This window comes from Condylura cristata, unplaced genomic scaffold (genome assembly GCF_000260355.1).
Source record: "Condylura cristata isolate star-nosed mole 26May11 unplaced genomic scaffold, ConCri1.0 scaffold00010, whole genome shotgun sequence".
Lineage (NCBI taxonomy): Eukaryota > Metazoa > Chordata > Mammalia > Eulipotyphla > Talpidae > Condylura > Condylura cristata.
The window spans coordinates 18,317,625-18,337,875 of record NW_004567111.1 but is presented as its reverse complement, the minus strand read 5'-3'; the positions used below and the strand labels follow the sequence as shown (position 1 = coordinate 18,337,875).

The 20,251-nt window shown below is 39.9% G+C and overlaps 1 protein-coding gene across 1 annotated transcript in view; it reads left to right on the top strand.

Annotated features, from left to right (window-relative positions):
* SLAIN1 (SLAIN motif family, member 1) overlaps nt 1-19,892 on the top strand; it is a 38,482-nt gene extending 18,590 nt beyond the window's left edge. The window contains exons 3-8 of the mRNA XM_012723122.1: nt 3,554-3,703; nt 4,632-4,781; nt 6,916-7,257; nt 13,834-13,989; nt 16,640-16,922; nt 18,801-19,892. Of these exons, the coding sequence (XP_012578576.1) occupies nt 3,554-3,703; nt 4,632-4,781; nt 6,916-7,257; nt 13,834-13,989; nt 16,640-16,922; nt 18,801-18,876 (1,157 nt within the window). The 3' untranslated portion in view covers nt 18,877-19,892. The remainder of the gene's footprint in view (nt 1-3,553; nt 3,704-4,631; nt 4,782-6,915; nt 7,258-13,833; nt 13,990-16,639; nt 16,923-18,800) is intronic.
* The last annotated feature ends 359 nt before the right edge of the window (nt 19,893-20,251 follow it).

The window sequence follows — 20,251 nt, the reverse complement described above, 5'->3', positions numbered from 1 at the left end:
AGCCTTTGTGCTACCAGGGAAGGCCCTATAAAAGGTATTTTTTAAAAAGCCTTTGAAGTGGAGTTGCCACTAAAGTTAGCATTTCTTTTATCTGCCCTGTTCATTGCAGATGGGAAGTCTGGTGATGACTCCCTGAGTTGCAGCAATGGCTCTGCTCCTGGCTAGGGTAACTGAGCTTGGCCTTCTGTGCTTCAAGCTGGCACCTTGTCTTTAGTTTCAACTAGTGACTAAGTGGAAATAAGTTAACAGTTCCCAGCATTCCCCCTTTTCTAGTCCTTGATTAGCTCCCTGGTGCTATTTATATGGGTAAATAAAATCGTTTGCTAATGTTTCATAAAGGTGGTATGCAAGTCATGTTTTTCTTAAGTTACATGTTTAATGCAATTGGATATTGAAATAGTATCTACAGTTTTCAGGGTTGGGGGTGCATATGTATGGATTGGTTACTGATTTTACAACATCGTCATCATAAGTTGGGTGAACTGGAACTGTGAGAAAAGATTTAAATTAACATAATAGGTTTCTCTAGCTATAATTTGAAGATAAAGAGTCTTGGGGTTATGACTAATTTACCATGATTAAATAATCCCCACAAATACCAATATATTAGTTTGTAGTTCTTTTCCTTATGTGAGGACACAGGGAAATGCAGAGGACATTGTTTAATGCTCTAGTTTGTGCAGGTGTGCGAAAGAGCACTATAAACACGTGTCTCAGAGGACTTCCTAGATCCCATAAACTTATTTTTTGTTTAAAGATTTTTTTATGGGGTACAGGCTAGAGGTGTGATAGGTGAGAGGATTCACTGGAGACAAAGTGGGGCGCTGAACAGGCAGACTAACAAATTACACTGCTGAGGGGAGCAGCGGGTAGGTCAGGAGAGGTCTGCTGCACCACGTGGGTCAGCAACCTGGCTCTGATCAAATTTGTGCTGAAGCGGCTTGGAGAGCTTCATAATGCGGTGCTTTAACCCATTGTGCCACCAGGGAGAGCCCCTATATGCTTATCTCTTTAGTCATGTTGAGCCATGGAGAGAGTAATGCTCCCCAGGTTTACCTAGTGAAAATAATAGATCAGGTAAGATGTAAGCCATGTGTTACCGATCCAGAAGGCTCCCTCAGCTGGAGCAATTCCCCTAAGCATGAACATGGTCTTTAGAAAACTTCACCTTAGTCTGGCAGTCCTTTTATAAAGGTCAAACTGTAAAATACTATTTCTTTAGCGTTATTTTGATCATCAATGAGCCTCTGAATAGAAAAAAAAAAATCCATTACATTAATTGAAAAAGGTAAAATCACCCTATACAAAGATCTTGTCTTTTACTTTTTTCCCTAGAAAAGTGTTTCCTGTTACAATCTTCCAATTCTTCAGAGCTATAGTGAAGAATAACTAGGATGTGAAGGTTTCCGTTCCTTTCTCCTCCTCTCCCCAACTCCAACCTTGGGCATCAACATAGCATCCTTGTTTCCTTAGCTTGCTTCCACAACAATTCTCCTTGCTTTTCTTAAAAGCCCCAATGCCAAAGGACAATGTAGAGCATTCTTACTTGCAATAGTTGCTAATTGTGCTCTTAGTTGGGATCTTGCTGTCATGCCACAATCACTGTGCCATTGTGCAAGGAGCCTGGGTCACAGTAGTTATTGTGCGTGGTGATGAATGCTGTGTACTTGGGATGTGTAGCTGCCTGCATCTGTGGCTGAGAACACGCGGTCACTGTAATTTGCCTGGCGAATGATCAAACTGGTGTAAAATAACATCATCTGTTAAGCAAGTTATTAGTCACAAAAGACTATTGATTTTTTTTTTTAGCACAGAATTTTTAATGAGAAACTCTGAGTAGTAAGTATCACATATATGATTACAGCTCTCTAATGTGTGTGGCATGTTTGTGTGTTGCACGTTAGCCCCTATTTCTAAGTATATTTGGGGATCACATTGACATGTCTAGAAGTTAAGGGAATGTTTAGGTGGAAGCTCCGTGTGTCTACACAAACTGGAAGGAGCTGCTTAGCCACATTGAACTACTCTCTGACTGTTAAGTGATGGGAAAGATGTCAAGTAGGAACTAGGTTACCATTGACTGTGTCCCCAAAACTTGTGGATTCTAATTGACATTGTGAATGTAGTTTTAACTAGTTCTTTCATCTACATGAGGAAAGGATGTTTTTATGTAGCTGTTGGAATGGGATGGTGCTCAGCTCAGTAATTGTTGAAAATATGAATATCTTGCTTTTAAAAATTGACTTTGACATTTTGGCAAGAATCTTAAGAATCCCAACGTTGGAGCTGATTTTTCCAAACCCACAGCCCATCCTTCCTTTCCACTGTATAGCCCATTTTAAAACCCTTTCAGCTGTTGGCAGGCCATCATTAGCATTGCTCATTAGGAGTGATCTGGAGAATGCATTTCAAAGCAGTCCTTTGTCTACTGGTGTTTTTTATGTTTTGTCAAATTTCTTCCAAATGTAAACAAGTTATTGCTTAAAGTGAAGTTTAACCTAATGTACAGTGTATTTCTGCTCCCACCCATAATCCTGCTTAAGTACATCTCTAAATCAGGTTATGGGAAAGTGGATTTTTTAGGCTGTTTCAGTGATTTGTATTTCTTGAAGGGAAAACAAGCAGTGCTTAGTATGACTTACTCAAGTTTTTATAGTTTGGAGTCACTTTCCTGACCCCAAGAATTTAAAAATGGCAAGTGATTGGTAATTTAAGAGGAGGGGCATGTTCCAATGAATATTCATGGAACAGGTGAGGAAGTTTACCAACTAGGTCTGCCCATAGCAGATACAGTTCCTTTTGTTCCTAGTAGTGGTAAAGCACGAGGGATCATTCCCCCCTTTAAAAGTTACATAAACAATATAGGTTTGATGCAGACAATTTATAATATATACTTTATAAAAAGAAAAAATCTAACCAATCACCAGTTGTCTCTAGACGTGTGATATAGCAGCTGTCGTCCAGTTTGTGCATTTCCCTGCCGTGACTTTGTGGAGCCCAGACTACTCAAGGCCATTCAGAAACACAATAAACATTTTAGGTTTCTTCTTAATCAAGGACATAGTGTCATAAAAATGTTTTTGATAAAAATTTCTGAGAATAAATGGTTCAAAAATGAACCTAAAGAAAAATAGAGTATTGTGAATAGCTGATATTAAGAACATTTCTCACCATTTCTAAAGATTAAAGTTTTGCTGAGTTTTTCTTTTGACCTAAGCCTTTTATATTATTACAAAACACTTAAAACTTTGTGCAGAATTAAAACACTTCTAATGCGGTAATTCAAAGTAAGTTATCACTGTTATAGACAGACTGGCTTTAATCAAAGTGGGGCAGATATAATTTTTCTAAACAGAGGTAGAAAGAGGGCATTCACAAATTGCCTATTTTACACATATTTTTGTTTAGATCAATGACAGTCAGTTAAGATATTCTTAATGAAAAGTTGCATTGTCTCTTCATAATTTTAATCTTTTCCCTTTCTCCTACTGACCAATCAAAATCTGCTTTTGTATAGCTAACAATTTCTGTTTATTTTCTGCTTCTGTGACAGCGAGCCGATGGCGGAGTCTCTTCTCTTCAAATGTCTCCCTGGCTTTTCCTTATAGTCCTGTTGCAAGACTCAGCCCTTATAGCAATGGCATTAACACTCCCAGCTTCTCTAAAACCTCAAATAAAGCAATACTAACACCTGAAAGAACAGGTAATACTCAACTTCTTGACTAACTCTTGCTTTGTCATTCAGTCACTAAACAGCTTGAATATCCATCTTTCACTGCAAACCTTGGAGGTAATCTTAGAATGGAGAGTTTATGCTACCCGCTTGCTTGGGGAAAGGCTAGCATTAATTTCTTCTTCAGCATTGCCAGCCTCCTGGCATCAGTTGTGTGCCGAAGGCAGTTCTCCTAGGTTAACCTAATGGGCTTTTAAAATTAAATGTCAAGCTAATCCAAATAGCTTTCATTATTTAAAAAGTATAAGTTATTTATATATACTTTTTTTTTTTTTTGTAGTTTTTTATCATGCCAGAGCCACTTAGAAAATATGGTCATACTAGCTTTTTGTGAGGTGAAGATCTCACCATTTTCTTATTTGTCTCAGCACTGGTGTGATTCTACTTCTACAGTTTTCTCTCTCTGGGTCCTTCCTTCCTTGGTTGTCTTAGCTCAACCCATTGTTTATTTTTCTTTTTTTACTTTCATCTTGGGTTACTGTAAATTTTGGAGATTTCATATATACTCCTGTTAATGAACGTGTGCTTTTTAGTGTGGTGTTCTTACCCATTTATGGCACTATTGGTTGTACCTATTTAAAAAATGACCCAGATTAAAATCGAAGTTTAAAATCTATACTTAGTCACTCTGAGGGACAAATAATGCCCAATTACTAATTGAAAGTCTACATGGCTCTATACAGGTTTCTTCTCTTAGCTGAAAGTACAGCTTTTTTATTTGGTATGATTTGGTTATTTTTTGAGTCTGGGGAAGCTAGACACATTTTCATGCATGGTAATTTTTTATCACGTTATGAAGGAAAGCAGTTGCTTGCTGCTGATATAAGAATTGTCAAGCATGTGTGCCCATGTATCAGCTCCTTAGACTATACAATAACACATTTGTTTTGCTTTTCAGGTTACACCTCCAGGGGCTCCCCTCTCAGTCCCCAGTCATCAATAGACAGTGAGTTGAGTACTTCGGAACTGGAGGATGACTCTATCTCAATGGGATATAAGTTACAGGATCTCACTGATGTTCAGATCATGGCTCGTCTGCAAGAAGAAAGTATGTTCTTTTTAAACTAAAAGTTTGTTTTTTTAAAAACAAGGAACTTCTACATGAAATCTATGAGGGGGTCAGAAGGAGTTTTTCTGCAGGTAATGAGCTACCATTAGCTTTTCTCTCTCATACTGTCCTGCGTTGTAGGTAGAGCAGGTAAATGTGGCCTACATTCTCATGGGCATCCTAAGATGCAGGACATCTTCTGGGCAAATGCTCTGATCCAGGCACGTGGCTGGAACAGCTATTGTGGCTATTTAAAAAAAAACAAACATGCAATTTCCATAAGGCTGAGCTAATTGTGCTGCATACAGAACCCAGAGAGGAACTCTTTATATACACAAAAGCCTGAACATGAATGCTGAGGGACTTTATTTGTCCCAAGAAAAACTGGAATGAGCTCAGAAGTCCTTGCGTAGGCGAAAGGTTACTAGGACTATGTCTCCTCCTTCCCAGAAAGAGCTGTTCACTGACAGAGAGTGAACTGAGGCCACACATGCCATCTTGGGATTGCTCCACGCTGCCAGTGTGGAATGAAAGATGAGCCCAAGAGTGTGTACACTCTTTAACTCCTTTACATAACAACATTTTTGAATGACAAAACTTAAGAAATGGAGGACAAATTAGTGGCTCCTGGGGGTTAGGGGCAGAAAGTGGAATCTCTGGAGGGACATGGGATGTGGTTATGAAAGGGCAATGGGAGGGATTTTGGTGGTTTGTGAGTTTCTGGACCTATGCAGTGTTTTGACTGCATGGCAGACATGACTCTAGGAGTAAGGAAACTGTATACACTTAATACTACCACGCACACTCAGACATGAGTAAAACTGGGAAAATCTAAAGGAGATGAGTTCGTATCACTGTTAATATCTTGGTTTTCATTTTCTGTCATTTAAAAGAAAGTTACAAGAATAGGGGTGCAGGGAATTGCGCTATATAATGTCTGCATGTGTGTGTATAGTTCTCTTGATCAAACTTAAACTAAACATACACTGATAGTTTTAAGCCAAATTACCTCAATAAAATCTAAAGCAAGAAAAATTCATTGATATATTCTTAGAGTGAGTAATTATGGAGGAGATCATTGCAAATGGAACAACTTGTCACTGTTCTGCAATAAAGTTACAGCAAACAATCTGGGTGTGAACTGTTTTAAGGGTTTTAATGGCATTAAAAGACACAGTAAGGTGGCGATCACAGAACTAGGCTAACCTTGTTTCCAGTATCTTTTCAGGTCAATGTAAGTAGAAACAGCCAAGTATCAGTTAAGCATAACAATGTCCCGCTTTCTGACTAGTCAAGGCTACTAGGAGAAACATGGTGATGATTATGCAGCACTTATAAGATACATATTGAGGGCGAAAGTGATTACCTTATGCAATTGTTTAGTATCAGAACACTAACAGTTTCTTCCTAAAACTACATCACTAAAAGATGGGGTGTCAATCTCAGAAATTAAAGTCAGGAGTTCCTTATGCAATTGTTTAGTATCAGAACACTAACAGTTTCTTCCTAAAGCTACATCACTAAAAGATGGGGTGTCAGTCTCAGAAATTAAAGTCAGGAGGAGGCTACTTTTAAAAGTTTTGATATTAGCAATGAGATGAGTAACTGAAAACTTCTAGTTTGACTGTTTTTAGATGGTTGTCATTTAGGGTGCCCCAGAACAATTGAAGCAATTAAATATCAGTATATTTTGAAAAAATTAATGCTAGTTAACAAAGAGAACAAATCAGAGGTGCCCTTGTTGTAGAAATTTATAGCCCAAATTTTGAAAGTTGGGCTGGAGAGCCACCTCTAGATCTGCTGGGAGATTTTCCTACTTCATCTTCCCAAGTATCCCAGATTTCAGAAAAAAATATTTGGGAAAGTTGATGTTGATAAGTGAACTATAGCCATATATTTAATCTTCATGGGAACTAGTGCAGTCTTTTTGCCAACAGAAAAATCTAATAAACGTCTGTTTGCTAGGCAAATGTATTTGTTTCCTCGTGATTTAATGAGCTCAGAACAAGATAAAGGGTCTCCAGTTGAGTCATTTGTTCGGCATGCATTTTATTCAAATATTTGATTGATTAGAATTTAGGAGATTAAGCTAAGTTAAAATGTCTCAGACAATAATATTGTTTTGTTGTTTCAGGTCTCAGGCAAGACTATGCTTCTACTTCAGCATCTGTGTCAAGAAATAGTTCCAGTGTGTCATTGAATTCAGGAAAAAAAGGGACATGTAGTGACCAAGAATACGATAGGTTCAGTCTGGAGGATGAGGAAGAATTTGATCATTTGCCACCACCTCAGCCTCGTCTTCCAAGATGTTCACCTTTCCAAAGAGGAATTCCCCACTCACAGACTTTTTCCAGCATTCGGGATTGTAGGAGGAATCCCAGTTCTCAGTATTTTCCTTCAAATAATTACCAGCAGCAGCAGTATTATTCATCTCAAGCCCAACCTCCAGATCAGCAACCAAATAGGACTAACGGAGGTAGGTTGGATATACGTTGTGTGTCTGCTATGATTTGACCTTTTATGTGTGATCAAGACATGCTCTTAAGGTCAATATAAATAATTACTAAATGTTCCCAGATGTGCTAAATACATCTTCAGGACCTTATCAAGTCTAGTTGAAACTTAAATCTATGATTAATCAGTTTTTGCTTCTCAGTCCCAGCTTTATATATTCGCAGTCTCAAGAAAAACCACTGTGATGTTGCTAAATGGGTGAAAGTTGCTAAAGCTGCAAAGTGAGGTGCCGCCATGTTATTGCTAGTGTAGCTGTAGGGCTGTCCAAGGGATGTTCACCGAGGAGTTCCATGGAGTCAGGCAGATTTACATCTTTCTTTTCTTTCCTGTAACCTTCAGTGTCTTACCATCAGTTCCTGGCGCGTGATGGCTGGTAAGCGTGGGTGATGAAGCTCTGGAGAGGATGCTGTGTGTCTCTTCCAGATGTGGGAGAAATCAGGATGTGTCCTGCCCCTGATTTGCGGACATGCAGAATGAGGTCTGCGCAGAGCAGGAAGGCTGCTAACTGGGTGTGATGGGAAGCTTACTGCTGTAATGTCAGCGTGGTAGGCTGAAATAGGTGTCATTTTCTTCCATGCTTTTTTCTGCCTCCCCTTTATCATTGTCTTCCTTCTCTACTGTCAGGAGTTAATTGTCTTTGACTTCTAACTATACACAGAGTGACTGGTGATATGCAAAACCTGGTATGTTTTAGTATTAATGAGCAGCCTGACCTTAAACACACAAATCCATGTAAGATGGAGAAACATGGCATATCCTGGCCATCAGTTTAAGTCTCAGTGCTATCACCACTTTGGCCTGAGTTTGATCCCCAGCCTGTGAGCTATGGCTCAGCAGCCTTCTCTCTCACCCACTGCTCCCCTCAGCAGTTTATTTCAGTAAATTCACCTGTTCAGCTCCCCACTCTCTCTCTGGTGAATCCTTTCACCTCCAACCACTCCCCACCCCACACCCTTGGCCTGCAGCCCAGTTCTTCTATTTGTACATAAATAAATAAATATCTAAAAAAAATAATAATAAAGCTCATAATATCAACAAAGCAGTGTATTCCATGTGATTAGTGAAAGCCATAGCATCCTATTACCATTGAGGGAGAGGGCACCGAGACGTGTTTCTTTACAGTTTTATTGTCACGTGTCTTTTTCTTTTAAAAGGTTTTGTTTATGCATACAGAATTGGGGTACAGGCCAGAGATACAGGGGCTGCAAGGGGATTCACCAGAGTCAGAGTGGGGAGCAGAACAGGCTGACTGAAGAAGTACACTGCTGAGGGGAGCAGTGGGCGGGTCAGGAGAGGTCTGCCGTGCCATGTGGGTCACCTCCGGGATGGGGATGGAACTCGCAATGAAGTAGCCATGGCTTGGCTTAGCAGTGCAGCGCTCCAGCCGGCTGTGCCACCAGGGTGGGCCCGTCAAGTGTCTTAGTACAGCCAATCCTAGTTGTTAGGTGGCGCTAGGTCTACACTTGCTCGGAGCCGCTCACTGACTTACCAGAGGCGCCACCATCATGGGCACTCCACCCTGTGCTATGGTGATTCCTACCAGGAAAGTGGAAACACATCACAGCTTCCTGTCTGTCTGGACTAGTTTTGTTTTTCCAGAAATGTCTGATCTCCACATACAAAGGAGGATGGGATACAACAGCTGTTTTCTGGACTGTTGTTCTGACTAATTGATGTAGTGGTTGAGAGTGTAGGCCCTGAGTTCCAGTCCTAACACTTAATCCTTTTCACAGGTTTCTCATGTCTCCAAGCTTGATTTCCTTGGCTATAAGATATAGGCAGAATAATATCTCTTTCTTAGACATTTTAGGTGTAATTTCACATCGAACACATATTCTCCTAACCTAATATGGTTAGTAGCGATAAGTGGGATGACTGTTAGAGTACCTTTGTGAAGTGCTGAAAAGTGAATTAATGTTGCAGTTTCCCTCTTTTTAAAAGCTGTCACTTACACATGCCTCAGAAACTTGAGCCTTATTTGATTATCATGTGATATTTGAACAAAATAAGAACTTTGAAACTGCTCGATGAAATAGTTTTCTAAGTTACCAGAACAGCATGGATAGGAGAAAATTGTTAAATCATTGATCCATTTTTGTTAAGTTCTTAAAAATAAATGAGATGTGTGCTTATATTTACTGTTTCTATAGCACCTAACTGGCTAGGCACTTAAACATCTTGGGATATTTTTGGGGGATCATAGATTTAAAAGAAGCCTATTTGGAAAATTTTCCAGACTTGAAAACGACAAGTTACAGAAGCTTCACTGACTGAGTGGTAGGGTGTTGCAGAGGGTTGACTTTAGATGCTGTAGCTGCCGGTGTCAGCTGGAGGGTCGCCCCTGGGCTCTAACGACTTGAGGGCGAGAGGAACTTGAGCTTCTCTCCTTTGTTCCCAAACACTCTGTCTTTCTACTTTTTTTAAAACATGAAAGTTTACTGGAAGTTTGTCCTTGGTCCAGTCTCTCACTTACCTGCTCACTGGAGTCCTTAACGGTAAAGTGCCAATCCCCTGCGAAGATAGTCATGGACTATGACTTTTGATTCCTTGTACTTTAGAGTGTACTGACTACTGGTCTGTTCCAAGTCGGTTGACATGAAAACGCATTTTGTTTTTAGGTGGACCCTGTCACAGTTTGGAGATCGCAGTTTAGCTTCCAGGGGAATAATATCCTAAATATCTATACTGGGAAGCCTTTACTTTTTTATATATGTTCTTTTTTATTTTTTGAAGTTACATTGATTTCAGCACAGTATGTGTCCTAGATTTACACCTCTGTAATTGCATGTTATTTCACCACATCACCTCCATTCTCCCCTGTGCTCCCCTCCATCACGTCTCCCTTCTTGTAGCCTTAGTATAGTCCAGTGTGTTCCTTCTCCGGGTTTCACTCCTCCCCATCAAATTTAAAGCTTTGTGAAACTGACTTGTTTGATATTTAAAGATGAGTAAAGTTTGGTTTTAAGAATGGATGAACCCAGATTAATAGAGATCAAAGACATAGCAAGTGTAATGTGTGGACCTTGATTGGACCATAGCTTATGGGGAAAAGCTTATGAAACAAACATCTTAAGATGGTGGCGCAGTGGGTTACAGCACAGCACCATGAAGCTCGGTGTAGCCGCTTCCCTGCCAGTTTGATCCCTGGCTGGGAGCTGACCCACGTGGCGCGGCAGACCTCTCCTGACCCGCCCACTGCTCCCCCTCAGCAGTGTACTTTGTTACACTGTTCTGCTCCTGACTCTGTGGCTGGTGAATCCTCTCACCCACCACACCTCTGGCCTGTACCCCAGCTCTGTATGCATAAATAAATAAAAAAGATGTAAATAAATAAAACAAAAAAATGTTTAAAAATGTTGTGAAAGGCTAAAATATATTGTAAGTTTTGCTTGCCTGTGATGAGCAGTATTGTAATTCTATAGAATTTTCTTTTTTCTTAAGACATAGATGTGCAGTTAAGGTCAAAGTGTCATGATATTTGCAGCTTTTAAATTGCTTAGCAATGTCAAGCTAATATAGATTATAAATGTTCACTTAATGTTGATAGGTTCTTAGAAACTGTAACTTTAAGCTGAAGGACATATCAGGATGTCTTGCATGTCATCCATTGGGATTGTTTTATTCTCATCAGCACTATGAAGAACATCAGATGAGTGAAACCATATTACTCAGGCACCGACATATATGACTTAATATGACACCACATCACCATGGTGTGACAAAATGAAAATAGTATATATAGGTGAGACATAGATGTATGGGATACCACTTTTCAGTACTGCTGTCAATATGAATACTTTTGTGATAGTAGTTGGGAAATTCAAATAGTATAGCAACAGTTTTATTTTCTAAATACCAGCGTGTAAGTGCCCTGAAACCTCCCCACTGCTTAAAAATATGTCAGACTGTCTAGTCTCAAATGAAGCCATTTTTTCATGTTACTTACTGTGATGTTCGAAAGTCCCAAGGCTTTTCCTCTCCTTTTCTTTGCCCTCCCACCCCACACACTGCCAACCCACACAATGTTTGCTGAATGTGCTAAATCACTTCTCTTGGGCTAGCAACTTAAATAGAATTTGGGTTTGTGAGACAAATTTGTTGGACATAGACCTCAAAGAAATAAAGAGGGAAATGGTCATGGAATCTTAACAGTCAGCTTCAGTATTAAAACATTATTACTCTAGAAATACGGACAGAGAGTAAGTAAATGTTGTAAGAATAGTAGATGCCTTAGCCAGGTGGTATATAGAAAACTTATTTATGGAAAATAGTTTTACTGATTCTTAAAGAACTAATCAAAGTCAGCTGGATGTGGCTTTTTCCCTGAACTATCAGTCATAGTTACTGTCACAACTTCTTGTGACAATATGTTAATATGCTTGCTGTACTCATTTTATTTCATCTTCCCCAAACACTCCCAAGGCAGCAGAATTCACTGGACTATAAAGAAGGACTATTAAGAGGAGAAATGAGATTATTTGATTTTGCCCTTGAACACATTTAAATTAGTATTAAATGTATCATCTGTCTTCTGATTTAGATGGAAAAAATAACTATTGAGTGTTCTGGTTTGTATATTTTCTTCTTCGGGGGATGTATATTGATACAGATAAAGATATCTTGTAGATTTGGAGAGGACATCTGGTGTGTTATAGTGGTTTAAGGTCCCACAAAATTCAGTCTTATTTTTTGGAGTGCTGTTCTTTAATAATACATTTCTCTCCTTGGGAAGGAACTCAGATCTTTTTATTGATGTAACATTTGTTTGTAGTACTGTAAAGGTTTCAGTATACAGCATCCTGAGTCAACATCTGTATATGCTATGTTATGATCTAGAATCTACCACAGGACGCCTGACCACCCCGTGTCAGACTTGCCCAGGCTGATTTTCCTTCCCTTTTAGCATCTACCACATTTTTCCACAAAACTCACTTTAATTTACATTTACTCAAGTTTGCTTCTTAGGATCAGTAAAGGTTGGAGTGGGGGAAGAAGAAAATTGAGAAATACTGGTATAATAGTAAACTCCGAGTTTACTATCATACCTAATATACCTAATATGGTATTCACTCATATTAGGTATAAGTCCTAATAGGACTAATATGATATAATTATACCTAATATAATGTGGCGTCTCCAACATTTTATAGAGTTCCTGGATTTGGTATACAATAAATACTCCTCCCATTGTCCATTCATTCCAGAGCAGGGAAGAGTGTCCCAGGTGGAGGGACTAACACACTCATATGTGTGAGAGTGTGTGGAATATTTGGGCTTCATTTGTTCACTGTTGGGGAGCGTAGTGGGTCCAGAAGGACGGTGGAGGAGCGGGTCCAACCAGGCCCAGGAAAAGTCTCATCTAGGCCATGCTCTGGAGTTTGGTCTTTAAGTTGAAGGTGAGGGAGAGTAATTAGAGGATTTTAGGCAAGAGGTCTCTAGATATGCATTTGTGCCAAGTAGAATGTGGCTGGATGGAAGAGAAGTTGGAACAACAAGACAGGTACATAGAGAGCAACTAAGAGGATGATAGAAAAATAAAAAAGGTGGTAATGAGGCTCAGACTAGGCACCAGTGGGGGGTTCATTAATATTTATGAGCAGCAGGGACCCAGGACTTGGAGTTAAGAGTGAAGACGATGGGGAAGGGGATCTCATAACATTCCCTAGGTTTCTGCTGTAGGTCACTTTGGGGCTACAGCCCAAGATGGAAGTAAGGTAGAGGAGCTGTGTGAGAAGGTGAGAAAGAAATGAACCTGTCTTTGGCTTATTGAGGTAGCTCCTTTGTTTTCTGGGTTTCAGTGACTGGATAACTTTAGTTTTGGGCGAATTCATAAGAGAAAACTTTCTTGTTGCAGTCTTAATTTTTTTGTTTGTTTGTTTTTAGTTGAGGTAAACATTAGTTTACATAAATATCTGTGATTGGAGGTGTAGGGTCTCCGCATTCAGCTGTGCTACCCCACCACACCCACCAAGGCAACCTGGGCCTGGCACTCATTTGCCATTTCAGAAGCACTGAGCTCCACATGTTACTCTCTGCTGCCCTTTGCTGGCAGGAGATGTTCCTAGCAAGGGGAGAGAAATGGCCTCTCTCTAAGTCTGCACAACCACTCTTGACACTTAAAGCGGCTCAGTTTATGTGGTCATATGGATGTGATGTGTGGATAGCTCAGAATTTTAATAGTTCCCTCCATTTTGAAATGCTAACAAGGGTTCATTTTAATTTTGGTTTGACTTTTTTTCAATTGACACATCTGTTTTCTAAAAAAACTTATGTCTGTAAGATTGTTCTCTCAGCTGCCTTTGATATAACTTCACCCATGTATTCTGTAGTTACAAATTGACTAATTGCTGCAACAGATTCTTTGGTGGAAACCTTGATGATATTTCCTATGTATATTAGCTTGATATAGTACATAATGCAGGTGAGAATTCTTGTTGGTGAGCAGAATAATGATTTTATGTGTCACTGTTGAAAGCTAGTGTTTCAGCTGGCCAAAAATGTGTGATGCTGAACTCAGCAAAATTCTTTTCTGTTCTAGACAAACTCCGAAGAAGTATGCCTAATCTTGCTCGGATGCCCAGCACGGCTGCCGTCAGCAGTGGTGTTAGCTCGCCAGTCACCGTGCGGAATAGTCAGAGTTTTGACTCAAGTTTGCATGGGGCTGGCAATGGGATTTCAAGAATCCAGTCTTGTAGTAAGTACTGCAAGCCTTCAGTTTTTTATTTTATTGTTTTTAATTGGTTGTAAAGTTATCAGTGAAATCATTCTTTCTTTTCTTGCAAGAATGTTCCAGGAAACTTTTTTCCTCGTTCTGTGTCTTATTTTTGTATTTCACTACTGAGTAGTCTCGCCAATGCCTATATTACCACTTAATAATAGTAAATTATATGTAATCCTTTGTATCTAAGGATAGTAGATGCACTGCTCCCACATCCCTGTGAAATTATATCTCACTGCATCTAGAATAGGCTTTGTCTGCATCAGTTCACTTTACCATACAAGCTGCCAGTCATGTCCTGTACCTCTCAGCCAGCAATGAGAAATGCAGTGCCGACTCTTAGTGCTGGTGTGCTTTCACTTGTGTGAGAGTGGGGCTTCCAGGCCCCTGCTCCCTTTCCTAGTCATGCTATGTGCGTATTTGGAGTGAGGCCTGAGACTGACTCCTGGGGGCAGACGCAGGCCACCGGCCCTGTGTTGATACACGCTGGGAGGATGTGTGCTCACAGCAAACTGGTCAGGGGCCCTCCCTCACATAGGGCTAAGTCGGCTCCCAAAACAAATGCTTGTAGCCTCACTCTTGCTCAGAGCCAGTTTCGGGGCCCCCTGGTATTTCCTCAATTCGGGATAGTCTGGCATGTCTTTATCTTATTTTCTAATGACAGTATACTGTGGACAAGGACCTGTGCTAATGGCATTATAGCCATTAGCTTATTTGATTCTGTTTGAAAGCCTTTGTAGTAGTTCCTTTTATTATTCCCATGTAGCAGGTGAGCAAAAGTTTTGGATAGGTTAAGTTTGCCCAAGGCCATACATTATGGTAAGGAATAGAGATAGAAACGGTGCTCCCTGCAGCGTTCCTAACCCTGGCATTACTTTTATTTACTAAGGTACCCTGACTCCCACATGGCTGTTCTCACCCTTTTTTCAATGAGTTTACTCCTATTACTTCTCTAACACAATCTAAAATACCCTTTGAAAAGGCTCCACTGATGACCCTAGTAATCATTCCCAGATACCCCAAAATACATCTCTAAATTGTAAGGTTTTTGGTGCTCAGCTGTGTTAGTCAGTGTGTTGTGCTAGATTAACTTCATTCTAGAGTATCAGGGCCTTGCACATAAGGAGCTCTCAGTAGCTTTTTGAACGAGTGGATAAATGTATACTGTAGATTTTATCATAGGCTTTGATTTGTTAATATTGGAACTAATGTCTTGTGTGGAGACCCAGAAGACAACCCATAAAGTTTGCTAATGGTGGGAAATCAAACTCCTTCTCTGTTAAAAGATAGGAAAATGGGCCAAATATATCATGGTGAAATTTAACCGAGATAAAAATGTCTGTACGTAACCACAGGAGCTAGTAATATAATCATAAAATGGGAAAACACTGTTTTGAGGCTAATACAGTGATGATGGGAATTTTTGTTTGCCCTTCAGTCAGTGGATTAGTAGCAGGATTTGAGTGTCAGAAAACACAGCTCAGCCAACACAGAACAGAATGAAGACGGCAGAGAAGGTCCAGTTTTGATGGTGTGCTCACAAGTTGATGTGAGCATGTCAGGATGTCAGAGACATGTTGAAGCTCCCAATGACTGGTACAAGGCCGTCTGAGTCTGGACTCAGTGATTAGAGCAGGGATTATATTGCAAGAAAAATAATCATGGGCCCATGCTTATTTGAATAAATGGAAAACAGCTGTAGCAAATTCTTACATTGAGCAATGTTTTGTACTTAGCAATAAATTTTATACTCAGCAATACATTTTTAGGAGACATTAAATAAAGCCACAGACATGTATTCTCTTTGTCCCCTCACTTTTATTTCAAGAAGGTATCTATTGTACATTGTATGTTAAGTAATTTCCAAGTCAGTTAAACCATTTTTAGAAAACAGGATGTGTTCTGGTAATTGTACCGAAGTTTTAGGCAGCAAAGCTTAAGCAACTGATCAGTAAAGAGTTGTGTGTATGGGTTCCTGTTAATTTGAGATTAAATCTTTCCCCTTCTTAAAAGGGTTATAAGATTAAAAAAATTTTGAACAGGCCATTGTTTTGAACTGTGAAATGGTACCCAGTGTTGGACTGGAGGAATTCTTTGTTAGAAGAACTCATGTTGTCAAGGTAATCATAGCTAGTCCTTGAGTGATGAGTGCCAGGCCAATGTAAGGCTCATTTAGTCTTCTCATTAAATTTGAGACAGGTAAATGTCATAATGGAAACTTTCAGAAATAATTATAATAAAAATGTGTCTAACCTAGATTTTCCTTTCAATAACTATAGCTGTTAAATTGTCCCTTTGCTTTATTTTCATGAAAACATCCCCAAAGCAACTGCCAAGATCCTTACCTATTGCAAAGGATGAAGAAACTGTTCTGTGAGACTCAAGTCATCGAATGTGTTAAAGGGAAAGAAGCTTTTCTCAGAACTGGCTTCCACTTAGAACTGACTCCCAAACATAGTTAGGCACTCAAAAATGTTGCTCATTTGAACAAGAGATTCCCTTGTCAAGAATTACAATTGTTTAATCCTGCACTTCCAGACAATATAGGCTCTTTAAATAAAACACATTTCCTAAATTGGATTGAAGAAGAAGTTTTGTCTCATGCGTTTATCATCTTCTCTTCTAGTTCCATCACCAGGACAGCTCCAGCACAGAATCCACAGTGTGGGCCACTTCCCAGTGTCTGTCCGCCAGCCTCTTAAAGCCACCGCCTACGTGAGTCCAACCGTCCAAGGCAGCAGTAACCTGCCTTTATCCAACGGCTTACAGTTATATTCCAACACAGGAATCCCCACACCAAACAAGGCCGCAGCGTCTGGGATCATGGGCCGCAGTGCACTTCCAAGACCTTCACTGGCAATAAATGGGAGTAACCTGCCTCGAAGCAAAATTGCACAACCTGTGAGAAGGTCAGCACCTCTGTCTTCATAGCTTTGCGGAAAGTTTGCAGTGAGAAACTGTCCTGTGAACCACCTAGTTACTTCGGTTCCGTCTAACCCCCGTTCCTTCTCCTCCTTGATCTCATTTTCCCTGCCTCCCTCATCACTTTTCTCCTCAGGCGTGGTACTGTTTGCTTTTATTTTTCAGAGCTTTTGTATGTTCCTTCTCCCAAGTTATTTGCATAGTATGTTCCTTCCCTCTTTCAGGTCTTCGCTTAGCTGATACTTCTATCCAAAATCAGGGCCTCCCTGGTGGCCTCCGGGTTAAGTTTCAGTGCTACCACCTCTGAGCCCTGAGTCCAATCCCTGCCAGGGGGCTGACCCACATGGCGCACCAGGCCTCTCCTGTCTTGCTCACTGCTCCCCTCAGCAATGTTTCAGTACATCTATCTCCACACTGTCTCTGGTGAATCCTCTCATTTCCCCGCACCTTTGACCTTACACACCAGTTCTTGCATACAAAAGTAAATAAAAACTTTTTTTAAAAAAACCAAAATCACAACTCCTGACTTATCACTTCTCCTTTACCTTCTCCTTTTCTGTTTGTTTCTCCATAGCATTAACCACCATTTTACAGACTGTGTATATTCTCCATATTTACTAAGTAGTGCTAGTCTAGTGACTCCCCATTAGAATGTATGCTCATGGTTGGGGAGTGGGGTGGTGAATCTGTATCCCCAGTGTCAAGGACAAGGCACAGTACAGGCTAGGATCACAAATATTTGTTAAATCAATAATTGAGCCCAAGAAAGCAAAATTCTGTAGGCATATTTGAACCCCCTGCAAACACACACACACACACACACTCCAACTTTCTTAAAGGTTTAAAAAGGGTCGGTCTTGGTGCTGTAAGTTTGATATAGTCCAGACAGATTTTTTTTTTTTACCCCCAAATCCCAGATTACTTGCAGGGCATATTTAAGATAAACTTAAAGTTATGATGTATCCTCCTTGAACTACTACCCCAGAGTGTATTTATGGCTTAAACATTCTATAAAAGTGGGTTGAGGAGAGCTTGGTAGGTAAGACAAAGGCAATAAAGACAGACAACTCTTAGAAGAAATTAGAATATGAAGGAGGAAGAGGGCGGGAAATTTTTCTTTATCAGAAATAGGTTTGCTTTTAACTTTCAGATTAGGTGTTCAGATCAAGAACAAACTCAAAATTGAAAAACGCAGAAAAAGTAAAGGCCAACCTGTAACCCTGCTGTCCAGAGAGAGGTCATCTTGATGCGTATTTGCTCAGCAGATTCTGGCTTATTCCCCCAGCTAATGAGAGCTGCTATGTTTATGCCTGAAAGTATTCACATTATTTGATATATATGGATTATTGTGGATCATCCATTTATCCTTGAGTCTGTGTCTCCAAATTAGCCACCGGGAAGGTTGTCACTAGCAGATTATAGGAGAGGCTCTGTTTCTCCAAGGTAGGCAAACATTTGATTATTTCATCAGGCAGAAAATTTGTACTTGTTCATTTGCTATTTGCATCACTGAAGTAGCCATTCAGGTCATTAGGCCATTTTTCGATAAAGGAGAAATTTTCTTTCGAAGTTTAAACTTAGGCTCGTTTAAACTTAGGCTCGTGATGGTTTTCCACGTAGGTCACACATTTGTTTGTGTGAAAACACAACACGTGCAGCTCTGTGCTGCTAACGCGTTCCCAAACGGGCTCCCAGTCAGTACTTGGGAGCGAGAAGCCTGGCGGCAGAGCGAGAAGCCTGGCGGCAGTGTGCACACGCGAGCGGCTGAGGTTCCCGGGTTCCAGGGTTGGAGGCGCGAGTGGGGGAGAGCAGGTCCTGGGAGCCAGTGATGATTGACAGTCCGTCTCCTTTTCTCTTCCCTTTAGTTTCCTGCAGCCTCCAAAGCCTCTGTCTTCACTCAGCACTCTTAGGGATGGAAACTGGAGAGATGGTTGCTACTAATGCAGTTTTGTGGACTCTTGAAGAAGGGGAAAGAGGGGAAATGAGGGTTGTGTTACCCAGCTGGCTGGGTAACAGTGGATGCTGGGGAATTCTTTCCCTTTTGCATTTTAACATAGTTACTGCATTGTTTTTCAATGGACCAATCACCAGAGACTAATTATTGCACTTAAAATATTTGCCTGAGATACTGCAACGTTCTCAAATCCAAGGCTGCAGTATTGTGACATTTAGATCTAGGAAGTTTTGTAGAACTGCTCTGTACCTGGAATACTTTTTTGAGAGAATTGAGATGTATCAATGCTTTCTTTGCCCTATGAGGTTTTTTTTTTTTAAACAGTAATTTGTTTAATTTACTTATATGTTCTGAACATCTTCCCATTACGTGTTCTGTATTTTAATACATTGCCTATTTACAACTAGGTTCTATAACATATGCTTTGAAATTTACTTTTTTTATAGTTTACAGGAATTTTATTTTTTGTGCCTATTTCTTTTTACACCTATGTGAACCACTATGGAACAACTTAAATTTTGTGCCATAAAAATATTTTTGTGGTAAGGTACTATTTTTTTAGCTCTAGGGGATATATCAGCAAAAATCCACCATACAATTTGAGAGACATAATTTTATGTTGAATGAGCACAATGTAATCTGAAGCATTGTAAGGAGATAGCCAGACAGCAGAGTTCAATGGTCTTGTCTTTTTCATTGTTAATTTATTATCATATATGGGTTTCATATTTATAACGGCGTCACAGGCTCATTGCACTTAATACCTGCAATGTTTGCTACTGTACAATTGATTTTCAATACTTTATTACAGAGGTTGAAACTGTAATGTTTTATTAACAATGCTTCTGGAAATGAATGCATTTTAAAGCAAATAAATCTTTTTGATAGACCTTTTACAAAACCATTTGCACTAATGAATGCTTTCTTATGGTATATGACTCGATATTTGTTACTGTGTACACTGCTGTTTTGGAATGTTCAGAAATAAAGACTATTTCAGCAATATCAGGTCACGCGACTGTGCGGCACTGAAGCTGCCGCGTGTGTGTTTCGCTTTCGTTTGTGAACTGCTTATTGTTCTGTCCTCAAGACGGGGCGCTTATCACTAAAGTAGGTGGGAAGAATGTTCACATGTGTATAAGTTTCTTTCTCTGAAACAATTCTGGTAAGAAATGTGAGGTTTTCATTTTGCAGTGAGCTTTTTACGTCCCATTTAAAATGGTCATTAGAGCTTTATCGAATCACACGGATAAATATTGTCATATGGGAGCTGAATTGCAGCAAAATGGCATCATTATCCTGTACTTGGTATGTTGGGAAACTCTTCACCTGAAGATACTATGAAAAGGTTAAGCAAAGGTT